General features: G+C 36.2%; 1 protein-coding gene across 15 annotated transcripts in view; it reads left to right on the plus strand.

Moving 5' to 3' along the window:
• The window catches only part of PTBP3 (polypyrimidine tract binding protein 3), a 98,156-nt gene that overhangs the window by 20,742 nt on the left and 63,257 nt on the right, over nucleotides 1-14,157 (plus strand). For 7 of the 15 annotated variants that reach the window (XM_057720024.1, XM_057720011.1, XM_057720015.1 and 4 more), the window contains one exon: nucleotides 6,681-6,765. In XM_057720024.1, the coding sequence (XP_057576007.1) occupies nucleotides 6,763-6,765 (3 nt within the window). In that variant the 5' untranslated portion in view covers nucleotides 6,681-6,762. Of the gene's footprint in view, nucleotides 1-6,680; nucleotides 6,766-8,233; nucleotides 8,346-14,157 lie in introns of those variants that run through there. The other 8 variants (XM_057720025.1, XM_057720013.1, XM_057720017.1 and 5 more) reach the window with 3 other exon arrangements.

Genomic DNA, 14,157 nt, shown 5'->3' on the forward strand with positions numbered 1-14,157 from the left:
GGTCCCATAATTTGCTAGAAGAACTTAAAGAACTCACTGAAAGCTTTTGTACTCTTGATTAAAGTTATTACAGGGAAAGGATATAGATTTGAATCAGCCAAGGGAAGGAACATATAGAGCAGAAGTCTGGGGAAATAACAAACACAGAGCTTTCTTTGCCCTCTCCCCACAGTGTCAGGACACATTACTTTCACAGCATCAGTGTGTGACAGTACTCGTGGAGTCAAACAGGGACTCTCACCTGTGCTTTGGTGATTACAGTTTTATTGAGGTGCTCTTTTATGTAAGCATACTTGATTCCTCTTGAGGCTGATCTTAGAATTCAGTCTCCAGCCACTCCAGGCGTGTGGTCAACCTGGACTCTAAGCCCCTCGAGTTAAAAAAAAAAAAAAAAAAAAAAAAAGACACTTTCTCAGGCACAACCTTACAGGGGTTTGAAGATTACCTCCAGAAGGAGATGGCAAAAGCCAGACCTCTCTTTGAACAAGGTTAAATTCTTTACTACACAGACGGTGAGCCAAACTCTAAGTAATATTAAAATGGGGAGGTCATGTGCCAATTCTAACAATATTTGAAAGACCCCTAATAGAAGTAAAAATGCTTCTTAGTAGTCACTTGTAATGTAGTAGTAACTTGAAGTTACTCTGTATTGTGAAGCAGAAATTTGAGATTTCTTACAGTTTTACCTTCCCTCAAAAAGAAAAAATTGTCTCTTTTACTTCTGAATATTTTATGGATAGAATATAAAGTACAGAAAATGCTATATTCTAAATTAATACAGCATAACTTATGGTATCAATAAATTACAAGTGATGCTAATATTTAATAGTAGGGGAATAGTATGCAATTATAGAATTTTAAGAATCCATCGAAAATAATTATGATAGAGACTGTAACAAGGTGACGAAAGCTTATCAGTTAAAAGGATTACAGAGAGGAACGTAGATGTGTATTATAAGTTTACATAGTGCATATTAAGATAAAATATAACACTGAACTATCAAAATGAAAAGTGATCTAGCTAATTAACATCTGCAAATCTTTTCCTGAGATAATTGAATAAGTATGCAAAGATGCTTAAATGAGGATGGTTATAGTGAAAAATTTGACCTTTTTCTCTAAACAAATATCATCATTGTTCTGCAGGAAAAGTTCTAATGCCCACATGCTTTATTTTCTCATTCTCAAAGGTTAATCATAAATGAGACTTTATTAAATCTCCTATGCAGTCCTGTACATTTTGATTTTATCAAAATCCAGTCTTTTATCAGTTCATCTGACAGAAGGAAATTTGCTTTTTGTTAGTACCAAAAAGTTGCGTTTCTTTTTAAAATTTTAGAAAGTTTCCTTTATTGAAAGAATATCTTTCACCTTTAGGAGATTGCTGTTCAGTACTAATACATTGCATACATGTAACTATTGGCATATATAGCTTTTGAAGAGGATTGAGTAATGAATCATTAGTATTTATTTGCCACTGTTTAATGAGAGTTGTGTACTAGAATATTAATCCTTGGAGCAACCTATGAGGATGGGTGCCATTATGACCCTCATTTTGCAGATGAACAAACTGAACCTTAGAGAGGTTAAGTAACATATAGTATCTTACAAAGGTAAGTTTGTGGAGACTTTTCAAACCTATATCTGGTCTACTCCAGAAGACTACCTTTTAAACCATATACTGTTACACTTCTGTGTTCATTACAGCATCTGTTTATAGTAGTTCTCAATTGGCTACTCATTAGAGCTTTGGAAATATAGATGCCCTAGACCTACTGATTAACAATCTCTGAGGTAAGACCTAGTATGTAGTATTTATTTTAAACTTGGATATATGATTTTAATACATAGCCAAGACAGAGATCCATTATATTGTACCTGACACTGTGCTGTAGGGCATGGGGGAATATAATGAAGTATAAGGCACAATAACAGCCCTCAAAGTAGCCGAGAAGAAACTTTGTGTACATATTAAACAAAATGTGTGATATTGATGGTTATATACATAGGAAGAATATATTTCGTGAAGTGTACTAAAACCTAGAATCTTGCACATTTTAATGATGAAAGACAATCAAAATTCAGTTCAATCCCTTCACTTTGGGGTTGAAAAATTTTCCAGATGGGGTATTAATTATCTGTGACCAGAAGGTAGGACTGGATATGTTGTGAAGAGATGGTGTTTGAGGCAGGAGAATAGCATAAAAAGAGGCCGAAATAAAGATGATGTATTTGGGGAAAATTACAGGACAGGAGTGTTATTGTGAGGAGGAGGTCCAGATTAGAAAGAAATTCTAATCACCATCACAATACATTTAGACTTGATTCAGTTAAGCAACAAGGAATAATTTCACTCTAATTGTTGGCTGGAGATTTATTTGTTAGGAAATTAGGTAACAGTTTATTCAATGCAATAGAAATAGAAAGAACCACTAGTAACTCATTTCTCTCCTCAAACTGAAGCTGAAATGGCATGTGTGTATTAAGAAAACCAGTCAACTTTTTGGATTCTTAGCCGGGAAGCCTTGTCTGGGGCAGACTTGTGTTAGCAGTTTAACACCTCCTCTAGATGCCTTTTACGTAATCTCATATACCTCCAAGAAAGTGCTTCCCTGAAAATTTGGTTTTTTTGATTTTTTGTTTGCATTTTTGCATATGATGTGAGAAAGGGGTTCAATTTTCATCTTTTGCAAGTAGATATATAGTTTAGATGTATAATTTGTTTTTTTTGTTTATTTTTGTGTATGGGGTTTTGTTTTTTGTTTTTTGTTTTTGTTTTGTTTTTTCTGCTTTGGGTCTTTGTTGCTGCATTCAGGCTTTCACTAATTGAGGCGAGTGGGGGCTATCTTCATTGTGGTACACCGGCTTCTCATTGTGGTGTCTTCTCTTGTTGTGGAGCACAGGCTCTAGGCGCACGGGTTTCAGTGGTTGCAGCACACAGGCTCAGTAGTTGTGGCTCATGGGCTCCAGGGTGCAGGCTCAGTGGTTGTGGTGCATGGGCTTAGCTGCTCCGTGGCATGTGGGATCTTCCCAGACCAGGGATCGAACCTGTGTCACCTGCATTAGCAGGTGGATTCTTAACCACTGCGCCACCTAGGAAGTCCCTATAATTTGGCTTTGCCTAGTATTTGAACTCTATATACATGCAGTAATGTGGTATGTATTAGTTTGTGATTTTTTTTTTTTAATATTTATATGGCTGTGCTGAGTCTTAATTGTGGCACACGGGATCTTTTAGTTGCGGCACACAGGATCTTTTGGTTGCGGCGTGAGGGATCTTTAGTTGAGGCATATGAACTCTTAGTTGCGGCATGTAGGATCTAGTTCCCTGACCAGGGATCAAACCTGGGCCCCCTGCATTGGGAGAGCAGGGTCTTTGCCACTGGACCACCAGGGAAGTCCCTGTGTTTGGTTTCTTATGTTTGTGAGATTTTTGAATGTTATTGTGTGGAGCAGTAGTTCATTCTCATTGCTATAAATCGCTGAATGCATTTACAAAGATTTGTTCATTCTATAGTTGATGACATTTGATTGTTTCCAGTTTGGTTACTAGAAATAATGCTGCTGAGAATATTCTCATATGTATAGGTGCATATAACTGGCAATCTCTTGAGTGTATGAATAGGAATAGAATAAAAGGGATCCTAAGATATTTATATATTCGACTTTAGTATATTGGATCAGTTGTACCAATTTATGTTCCCACTAGCAACACATAACAGTTCTGTCACTTCACATTCTTATCAACACTTGATATGGTCAGCCTTTTTATAATGTTTATTTTTCATTGTGGTTTTAACTTGCATTCCCCTGATGACAGTTGAGGTTAAGCATCTTTTCATATGTTTATTGAGTGTGATATTAATCATTTAGATATGGTTTAGAAAAACGTCTTGTGCACTTATAAAGTTGGTGGCTATTATGGAACTATACAGTTACGTTTTTATTTTGGAAATCAGGCTGAAAGAGCAGCTCCTGTTTGGGATATGCTCCTCTTGTTTCAGAAGAGAAAAGGAAAAAACCAGCAGAAACTAATTCTTTCAAAGTTTCTGCTTAGATTTAGTGTAGGTCATGTCCGTACATACTTCACAGGCCAAAGCATATCACAAAACTGGGCTCAAGTACAGTGGGTCAGGGAAGTATCCGCCACTCAAAGGCATTGCAAGTCACATGGCCATAGATGGGAATGAATAATCGTTTCACAGGAAAAGGAGAAGGGCACAGTTACTCTGGAACAGTGATAAAGTATACCACTTTACTTGTGAGGTGCCTGTTCAACTCTTATCGTTTTCTCTTATCTTGATTTTTTTCTTATCAGTTCCTAGTGGGGTACCCCCCCCCCCCACCCCCAGCCGCCTTCTTTTTCTTAGTAAGTTCTAGACATAAAACCTCTCTTGGTCGTATGTACCACAGATATTTTTCTCCCACTCTATGACTCGCCTTTTTAATCTCCTAATGATGTCTTTTCTTAATAAAATTTCTTTTTTTAAGTTGAGATATAATTGATATATAACATTTTGTTAGTTTCAGATATACAGTATAATGATTCAACATTTGTATATATTATAAATAAAAATTTTAACTTCATTGTTGTGTAGTTTATCAATTTTTTTAATAATTGTGTTTCATGTTTAAGAAATCTTTCCCTACTCTAAGATTATGAAGATGCTTTTTTCTGTTATCTTCTAGAATCTTTATTGATTTTTACATTTCAATCTACAGTCCACCTAGAATTGATATTTAATTGACATTTTAACATACTCCTGCAAGTCTGGAAAAGACCTCAAGTGATCTCTAAGTGGTTTCTAAAATCAAATTAATTCAATTTACAATTTACATTACAGAAAATTGGTATTTGGTATTGGTACTATACTCACATGTGTAGAGGATATATCTATTAGTAACACGTAGTCTATCAAATTCCTCATATATAAAAACATGTTGGGCATGTTTAAATTTTTACTACGTTTAAAACTGCAAAAGTTTACCTTTCCATATCCGCGGGCAGTTAGCTACAGAGTCTGTCTTTAGCTGCCAGTATGTGTATTGCATATATTAACAGTATTTCAAATGTTATCAGGAAAGACCTTTGCTTTTAGTGGGGTCATAATCCTAGTCTTCCTGGAATTTGAGATTTTCAGTTTTATTTCATTTTACACGCTCACTTAATTGCTTCCTCTTGTTCCAAACTGTCTCTATAAGCTTACGGTGAAAGACCAAAGGGAATAATTTCTGGATGTCTGATACGGGAATTGTTTAAATATTTGTATTTATATTATGCAGACACATTGGTGATTTGCTTTTCTTCAGCAAAAGCTAAGGTTGTTGCCTACAGAAGTTGTCCTTACACCTAACCTAAACATTAAATATCTGTTGGAGCACTGTTTCTGTTATAACATTTGTAGGATAGTTTGGGGATTAGGTTTTATCATCTAGTAGACTGAAATATTTGTTCTTAAAAACTGACCACGCTTGGGAACTCACTGGCAGTCCAGTGGTTAGGACTCTGCACTTCTGCTGCCAGGGAAGAACCGCTGCGGGTTCTGTCCCTGGTCAGGGAACTAAGATCCCACAAGGCATGCAGCCTGGTGCCACCCCCCCCCAAAAAAAATTGACTGAGAGCTAAATAAACTACCATTTGAAATAGGTTGGTTTTAAATTTATACACGGTGTTTATTGTCCTCCCTAGATGTAAGCATTTGTTTTTTTTGTTTGTTTTTTTAATACATTTATTTTTAATATTTATTTATTTATTTAATTGGTTAACTTGGGTCTTTGTTGCTGCTCACAGGCTTTTTCTAGTTGTGGCGGGCGGGGGCTACTCTTCATTGTGGTGCACAGGCTCCTCATTGTGGTGGCCTCTCTTGTTGCGGAGCACAGGCTCTAGGTGCATAGGCTTCAGTAGTTTTGGCACATAGGCTCAATAGTTGTGGCGTACGGGCTTAGTTGCCCTGCGGCATGTGGTATCCTCCTGGCGCAGGGATTGAACCCGTGTCCCCTGCATTGGCAGGTGGATTCTTAACCACTGTACCACCTAGGAAGTCCGATATAAACGTTTTAATCTTGGAAATAAACCTTATGGTTGCAATGAAAAGACTAGTCTGATTTATCTTTTAGTGTTGACATTTCAACTTTGGAATTGGTCAAAACTCTTGGCCAGTATAGAAGTAAATTGCATCTTTACATTCAACTTTAAAAAACACATATATATGAAAAAATCAGGGAGTGTTGCACAAATTATTTGCATGCAGATACTTAAAAACGTACTATAAAAACAGCATACTTAATATACCAAATGTACTTAAAATATACTAAATATACTTAAAAATATACTATAAAAACAATGTCAGGATTCAACTCCTAAATATGGTTTTTGGTACTTCACATGTAACAGCTCAGAGGATTGGGTTTGATCAAAAAGGGTTATGGGATTATGCCTCCAATTATGTGATGACAGTTCTGTTTTTTATAACTAACAATCATGTGAATGTGCGACAATTTTTCTTTTCTATTAATAAGTTCACTTTCAACCTTTGGATTTTATGATTCTTGAGGACTTGCCCTTAAATGCCTTGATTTTCAGATTAAGTAATATTATTAGCTTTTAATATTTTTAGTAGTAAATATGGACCACTATCCAAGACTTGTTTCATTAACAGAGTATTGCTCTTGCTTTTCAGCGGGGATCTGATGAGCTTCTTTCTTCTGGCATCATTAACGGACCTTTTACCATGAACAGTTCCACTCCTTTGGCAGGTGTGTATGGTGAGTTTTCATTTTTTCAAAATCTGAGATGTTTTCTTTCCCTGGGTTTCAAAAAATTTTGTTTCACAATGTTCTTATATTGCTCATCTTATAAACATGAAGTGCTACTATTTATAACAAAAACTAAAATTTGTGGCAGTGAAGTTCACATAGATGAAATCACTAGTTACAGCACTCTCAAATTTTAAGGATTGATTTGGATCTAATTCGATGTCTCTTTTTTTGACTAGCATTATTTGTTACATAGTTGTGATAAAATTATCAATAAGTTGGTGATCTAGAACTGAGTAAAAGAGCTAGATTTAAAATTGTGTTGAATGATGCTGGATTTAGAATAGAACTATCAAAACAGTAAGCTCACATGACTTTAAAAATAAATGTTCTTGAAATTTGAGGACTGTAGAATGAATTGGAGGAATGCAGTACTGGAGAGAGAGCGAGCAGTTAGGAGGCTATTGCTGTATAGGAAATCCTAGTAAGGGAGGAAAATTTGTACAATAGCGGTTAACAGTTGTGATGGAGAGAATTAGAGAACTTACAGAAGGTGCAGTTGATAGTAATTGGTGATTAACTGAATGTCTGAATAAGGAATTCCGTTGATGATTTACAGGTTTTAGACTTGGATAATTGGATAGCTGAATTGTGGTGTCTTCATTTATATTAGATAATATAGGAAGAACAGGTTTGGACAACCTGTTAAGATTTTGTTTTTTGTTTGTTTTGTGTGTGTGTGTTTTGTTTTTTGTTTCTTGTTTTTGGCCGTGTGGCATATGGGATCTTAGTTCCCTGACCAGGGATTGAACCCACGCTCCCTGTATTAGAAGTGCAGCATCTTAACCACTTGACCACGAGGAAAGTTCCCAGATTTTTATATATTGATTTGAGGTTCCTCTGGGGACATACAGATGGAAGTGTCAGATAGGTAGTGGGTTCTTCTGGTCTCAACATCATAAGAGACATTTGGAAGTCATTATCATATACACTTAATCACTGAAGCCATGAGAGTGGAGGGTCTCAGAAAAGGTGAGATTTTTATCCAAATGTTTTTGGAGTTATAGGGAGTTAGAGAATGAATGGACCTCACTTTCCAGACCCTGAGCTACATGATGTTTGAGAGAGTGAACGGCCTTCATATGAAGAACTTATAACAGAAGTGAACCAGGTTCAGTTCAGACAAAAGATGTAAAGAAAATTTGGTGAAGAGATTAAGAATGTATGGGATTTAGTCAGTCATGTTTGCTCTAGAAGACTAAATGAAAGAATTTTGTAGGTAGGGCAGCAGCAGGGGGTTTGTTCACGTGGAAGTGTGAACAGGGTACTACGAGCAGCAGATTAAAGCGGCTTTCTCAAACTTGACCTGGCATCAGAATCAGCCTAATGGCATGTTAAAGCATAGTTGCAGAGTCCGTCTTCAGAATTATTAATTTAGTAGATCTGGGGTGGGTCCTGAGAACTTGCATTTCCACAGATTTCCAGGTAATGGTGATGCTGCCATTTGAGGAACCACGCTTTAACAGAACTACTGAATGAAGGAAATGCTAGAATCTGAAGTTCCTAAATCTGATTATCCACTTGATCTGGTAGGCTTTTAAGAAAATTTTGGCCCTTACTCTTAGAGTTATGGTACATCTAGGGTGGGGGCCATATGTTTGTTCTTATTTTTAAAACTGAGGTCAGTTTATTTGGTCATGTTTACAAACTACTGGGATGGATGACCAGAAAGACTGACATCCTGGTTGATCGATTACTTAAGAAAAGAAAGAAGTATGAGCTGTGAGTTTAGCTGGCAGCAGTAGTCTGCTGTGTTTTGTTTTTGTGTTTTGAATTTCTTCTTGTATCCCATTCCATTCTAGGTTCAGTGTTTTTCTTCCTAAAGCACATCCTCTTCAGTAGCTATTTCAGCAAAGATCTATAAATGGTAACCTCTTAGACTTTGAGTAAAAATGTCTATTTTAATATTACCATTGAATGGTACTTAGCTATTTAGAATTCCAGGTTGACAGTTATTTTCTCTCAGTACTTTGAAGGTACTGTTTTATTATTCTTTTGGCCTCTGTTGTTGTTGAGAAGTCTGTTGTCAGTCTAGGTTATTATTTTGTAGATAGTATTAGTTCTCTGTAGTTGTTTTAACGTTTTTCTCTTCAATTTAGTTCTTTGGTTTCCCTAGCTAGGTCTAGGTATGGATCACTAGTTCTAAATCCTGGATATTCACTAAACAGATACCTTGACCTACTCCACACCAATTCCTAAATTTCTGGTGGGGGGATGTGGGGCCTAAGCACTGTTTTTCATTTGTTTTTAAAGCTTCTTAGGTGATACATGTAAGGTACAGCCAGGGTTGAAGACCATTGCTGGAGACTTACTTTCATTTATCCTGTCTAGGAATGACCCTGCTCTCCATAGAATTGTCTCCATCTGGAACTCCAGTTAGACATGTATAGGACCACCTCATTTAGTCCTGCATTTGTTTTAACCTCTTACATTTATTGTCACCTCTTTCTCCTTAAGGTCCTGTATTTTGGATAATTTCCTTGAAATGGTTTTCTGATTCACTCATTATTTGTTCAGCTTTGTCTAATGTGCTGTTTAATCGTATTGAGTATTTGATTTCAAGGCAAATATTTTGCATTTTTCTGTGTTTTATTTGACTCATTTTTAAAGACAATCTAGTTTTGTTGTTTTTTAAAAAAACAGTATCGTGAGAAAAACAAGTATCATATATTAATGCATATATGTGGAATCTAGAAAAATGGTACAGATGAACCAGTTTGCGAGGCAGAAATAGAGGCACAGATGTAGAGAACAAATGTATGGATGCCAGGTGGGGAAAGGGGTGGGGAGTGGAATGAATTGGGAGATTGGGATTGATATATATATAGACACACACACACTAAAAAGTATAAAATACATAATTAATGACAACCTGCTGTATAGCACAGGGAACTCTACTTCACTTTGCTGTACAGTAGAAACTAAGACAACATTGTAAAACAACTATATCCCAATTAAAAAAAAAAACAATATCGTGTTCTTTTATGATTTCTGTTGCTTTTTTCCCCTAATTTTTTAATTATTTAAAACAAAATTTTTGTAGTCTCAGATTTTACAGTTATGGAGTTCTTGGGGCTGCTAATATTCCTGGGTTTTGTATCTGGTAATATTTGCTTATGGTATATTATTTTTCCTTGATTCATAATTTTTGGTTGTGAGATAATCTTTAGCTGAATTATTTTTTTCTTCTGTGAGAATCTTCAGGGTAGTTTTGTGTTTGCTCTGCTAGACCAGCCCCTAACATGTCCTAATGTATATGTTAATTTATTGCTTTGGGCATTCCTACGAGAAGGCAAGATAAAATTAAAAATTCACACATTTACATTTCCCCATTCAAATCCCTGAACAGAGATAAACTTCCTTGTTAAATTTCTGTGATAGATGGAAAATTTCTAATTTTAATTTGCCTTTTACTGAGGGGTGAGCCTGCTGAGGGGTTTGCCCGTTGATACCTGGAAACTTATTTTTTATTAGGTCACCTATGCATTCAAAATACTTTGGTAATATTTGATTCAATATTTGCAATTGTGTAAAATTTTCAAAAACTGAAGATTTTGGTACCCCATTCCTTGACTTCTTTGAATAAATATTTCTAATTGATTTTGAACAGATTGTGTCAGAAAGTTTTCAGGGCTCATTTATAAAAGAGTTTAATCCCTTTGTAAGATACTTAAGTAGTTCTTCAAAGACACAAATAACTTTAAAAATCACATTGATAATGTGTAGCTGAAAGAAAGCCATGTGTTGTCTGGAAGGATCTTTTTTTGTATTCAGTACAATCTTCATCACAAACTTTTTGTAGCTCACTTAATCTAAATGTGGATCTTAAAATATTTGTAAAATTTGACAACTGCAGTTTTTCTCTCTGGAGAATATTGCTTGTTTGGTAATAGGAGTTATGTGTGCACCAAGGCAATTGCAGATGCATGTCTACTCCATGGGACTGTCAGAACAGTGTTTTTGCCATGACATTTTTCTGTACCAAAATTTATATTTGTAATATTACCCCAAAGAAGTTTTATTTTTAATGCTGAATTTTTTAAACTGAATTTTCCTTAGTGTCACACATTTCAGTTTTGATAGAATGACTTCCCAAAAACTTTCCTTTGATTCCCTTGAAAGGATTTAATATTAAACCTAGGTGGCGCAGTGGGTAAGAATCTGCCTGCCAATGCAGGGGACACGGTTCGATCTCTGCCCCAGGAAGATACCACATGCCACAGAGCAACTAAGCCTGTGCGCCACAGCTATTGAGCCTGTGCTCTAGAGCCCGTGAGCCACAACTATTGAGCCCATGTGCCACAACTGCTGAAGCCCACGCACCTAGAGCCCGTGCTCTGCAACGAGAGGCCACCGCAGTGAGAAGCCCCGCGGACCACAATGAAGAGTAGCCCCCGCTCGCCGCAACTAGAGAAAGCCCGTGTGCAGCAACGAAGACCGAACACGGCCAATAAAATAAATAAATAAATAAATAAAATTTATACAAACAAAACAAAACCATTATTGGGTAATAACTGATTTTCTAATGTTAGCAGAGATGATAAAACTGGTATAGTTTAACTGAGAAGTACAGTTAGTGGTGTCAACATTTTAACACCTCACACTTTATTGTTTACATATGGAGAAGAAACTTTGCAAGTTAAATTAATTCAGAATTACAGATTTATGAATTTACTACAAGATATAGAATGGAATGGTTATAAACAAAGTTGTATTTCATGTGTATCTGGCCTGTAATTCCCACCTTTTCCACTGATTGGCAGCCTGGCAGCCAAATGAATAGCATAGGTAGCAAATTAAATACTGATGAAGGAATTAGGAACTATCCTAACTCCTCCCTCCCTCCCTCCCTCCCTCCCTTCCTTCCTTCCTTCCTTCCTTCCTTCCTTCCTTCCTTCCTTCCTTCCTTCCTTCCTCCCTCCCTCCCTCCCTCCCTGCCTCCCTGCCTCCCTGCCTCCCTGCCTCCCTCCTTCCCTTCCCCCTCCAAGACTCTGTATGTTGTCTGTGAAACAGTCATGAAGAGATTCAGTCTCACTGGTTAACATTTAGATTTAACTACTATACATGTGGTCTGTAAGCTACTAGATGAGACCATGGCAAAAACTGGAAGTTAAAAAAATAAATTGGAACTACTAAGCCTATTCTGGCTTATCTCAGTGCAACTGTTAATAATAATTTTTTTTTCAAAAGAGGAGATGTTAAACTGTACAGGATGTTATTAGAACAATGATGCCAAATTGTGACTGTCCCAGGCAAACTGGTCATTCTGCTTAGATATTAGTTATTAATATTCCTTAAAAATATCTCTTAGCCTATTATTAATGTATCTTCTTGCATATGAACTTTAAATTATTTTGCCTAGTTCTAAAACGATCCCTCATTCCCCTTTCTTTCCCCACAAAATCTTAGGGATTCTGATTAGAATTATATTAAATATATATGTTAATATGAAATGTTGTGTAATTGTTTTTCCATCTGGAAATATGACATGTGAGGCCATAGTTTTGGGTCTTATTTTATGTCCTTTTGTAATTATGAAAATGTTTAACACTTTTCTACATAAATCATATGCTTTTCTTCTTAAATTTAGTCTTAGGAATGATGGCAGAAACTATTCATTGTATATCCCAATAGTTTTTATTTTCTTTAGCAACAGAGCCCTAATTTTTACCTCAGCACATTGCCACCCAGATTAAATGACTGCTTTTCCAGTCTTCCTTATAGCTAGGTGTGGTCATGTAATTAAGTTCTATCTAATGAGATATAAGTGTAAGTGTTACTTTAGGGGTGTCTTTATATGGGTTTTTCCTCTTTTATCTTGCAGCCTGTAGGAGTTCTAGCCTCCATGTGTGAGAAAGGTGCTCCAGAAATCTGCCCTTGAATCTATTGCTGAATATTAAGCCACACATGCCTTACCAGTAGGGGTGGTATATCAGCTCTAGCATAAAGGCTATTCTAAACCCACCCTGACAAGACTTAAAAGCAAGCTCCAAAACAATTACCTGATCTGAAAGTAACTTTTTTCCAGAAAGGAGTCTGGCACTTTAAAAGAATAAAACAAATTCTAGTGTGCACACTGTTGAGCATTCAGTCAAAAATTGCCAGACTTGGAATGAACCACAAAATTGTGACCCATAGCTGGGAGAAAAATCAGTCAACAGAAACAGACCTAGAAAATGACAGATGATGAAATTAGCAGATTTGAACTTTGGAACAGTTATTAAAGTATATGCAAGGATTTAAAGGAAAATATCAACATAACAAGGAGAAAATGAAAGAAGTCAAATGGAACTTCTAGAGATAAAAATATATCTAAAAAAAAACATGGCATGGCTTTAACAGCACTAATATTTTATAAAAGAAATGATCAGTGAATTTAAAGACAGCAATAGAAACTAAAGCACAGGGACAAAAAAAGACTGAAAAAGAAATGAACAAAGCCTTAGTAACCTGTAGAACAAAATAGTCTAAATATATGTATAATTGAAGTCCCAGATAAAAAGATGAGGGGTGGGGAAACAAATATATCTGAAGAAGTAATGACTGAAAATATTTCATATATGGCAGAAACTGTAAACCCACATATCCAGGAAGTTTAATGAACCACAGGCAGGATAAACACAGTGAAAACCACACCAAGGCTCATCATAATCAAATTGCTGAAAACCAGGAATGCAGAACAAATTTTAAAAGTAGCCAGAGCAAAAAAGTCACATTTATTCAGAGAAGCAAAGATAAGAGTAATGAGAGAGTTCCTGCTTGGAACTGTGCAAACCAGAAGACAATGGAGCAACATCTTTAAAGTACTGAAGATAAATACAGTCAAACCGAAATTCTATATCCAGTTAAAATATTTTTCAAAAATAAAGTTAAAATGAAGCCTTCTTCAGGGCACACAAGAGCTGAGAGCATTTGTTAGTAACAGACTTACAGTTTATGAAATGGAAAAGGAGATGCCTCAGACTTGAGGAAAATGATGCCAGGTGGAAACTTGGTTCTGCACAAAGTGGTAAATATGTGGATATGTGACTTTTCTTTCTCTCTCTCTCTCTTTTTTTTTTTTTTTTTTGGTTAATTTAAAAAATAATTGTGGGATTCTGGGAAGATGGTAGAGTAAGAAGCACCAGGAGTCTGTCTTTCTACCTCGACAACAGTTGTTCTAGCAGAATCTGTCTGCAACTAATTTGGAACTCTAGAGTCTTTTAAAGGCTTGCAAGTTCCAGGGTAAGACTTGGAAGGTAAATTGTGGTTAATTTTGGTTAATTTTAGCTCTTAGCACAGTAGCAGTTACCCATCCCTCACCCTCAGTCACATGGCAGGCAGCTGTGTGAGTTCCAGAGC

The sequence above is a fragment of the Hippopotamus amphibius genome, chromosome 2 (genome assembly GCF_030028045.1).
Source record: "Hippopotamus amphibius kiboko isolate mHipAmp2 chromosome 2, mHipAmp2.hap2, whole genome shotgun sequence".
NCBI lineage: Eukaryota > Metazoa > Chordata > Mammalia > Artiodactyla > Hippopotamidae > Hippopotamus > Hippopotamus amphibius.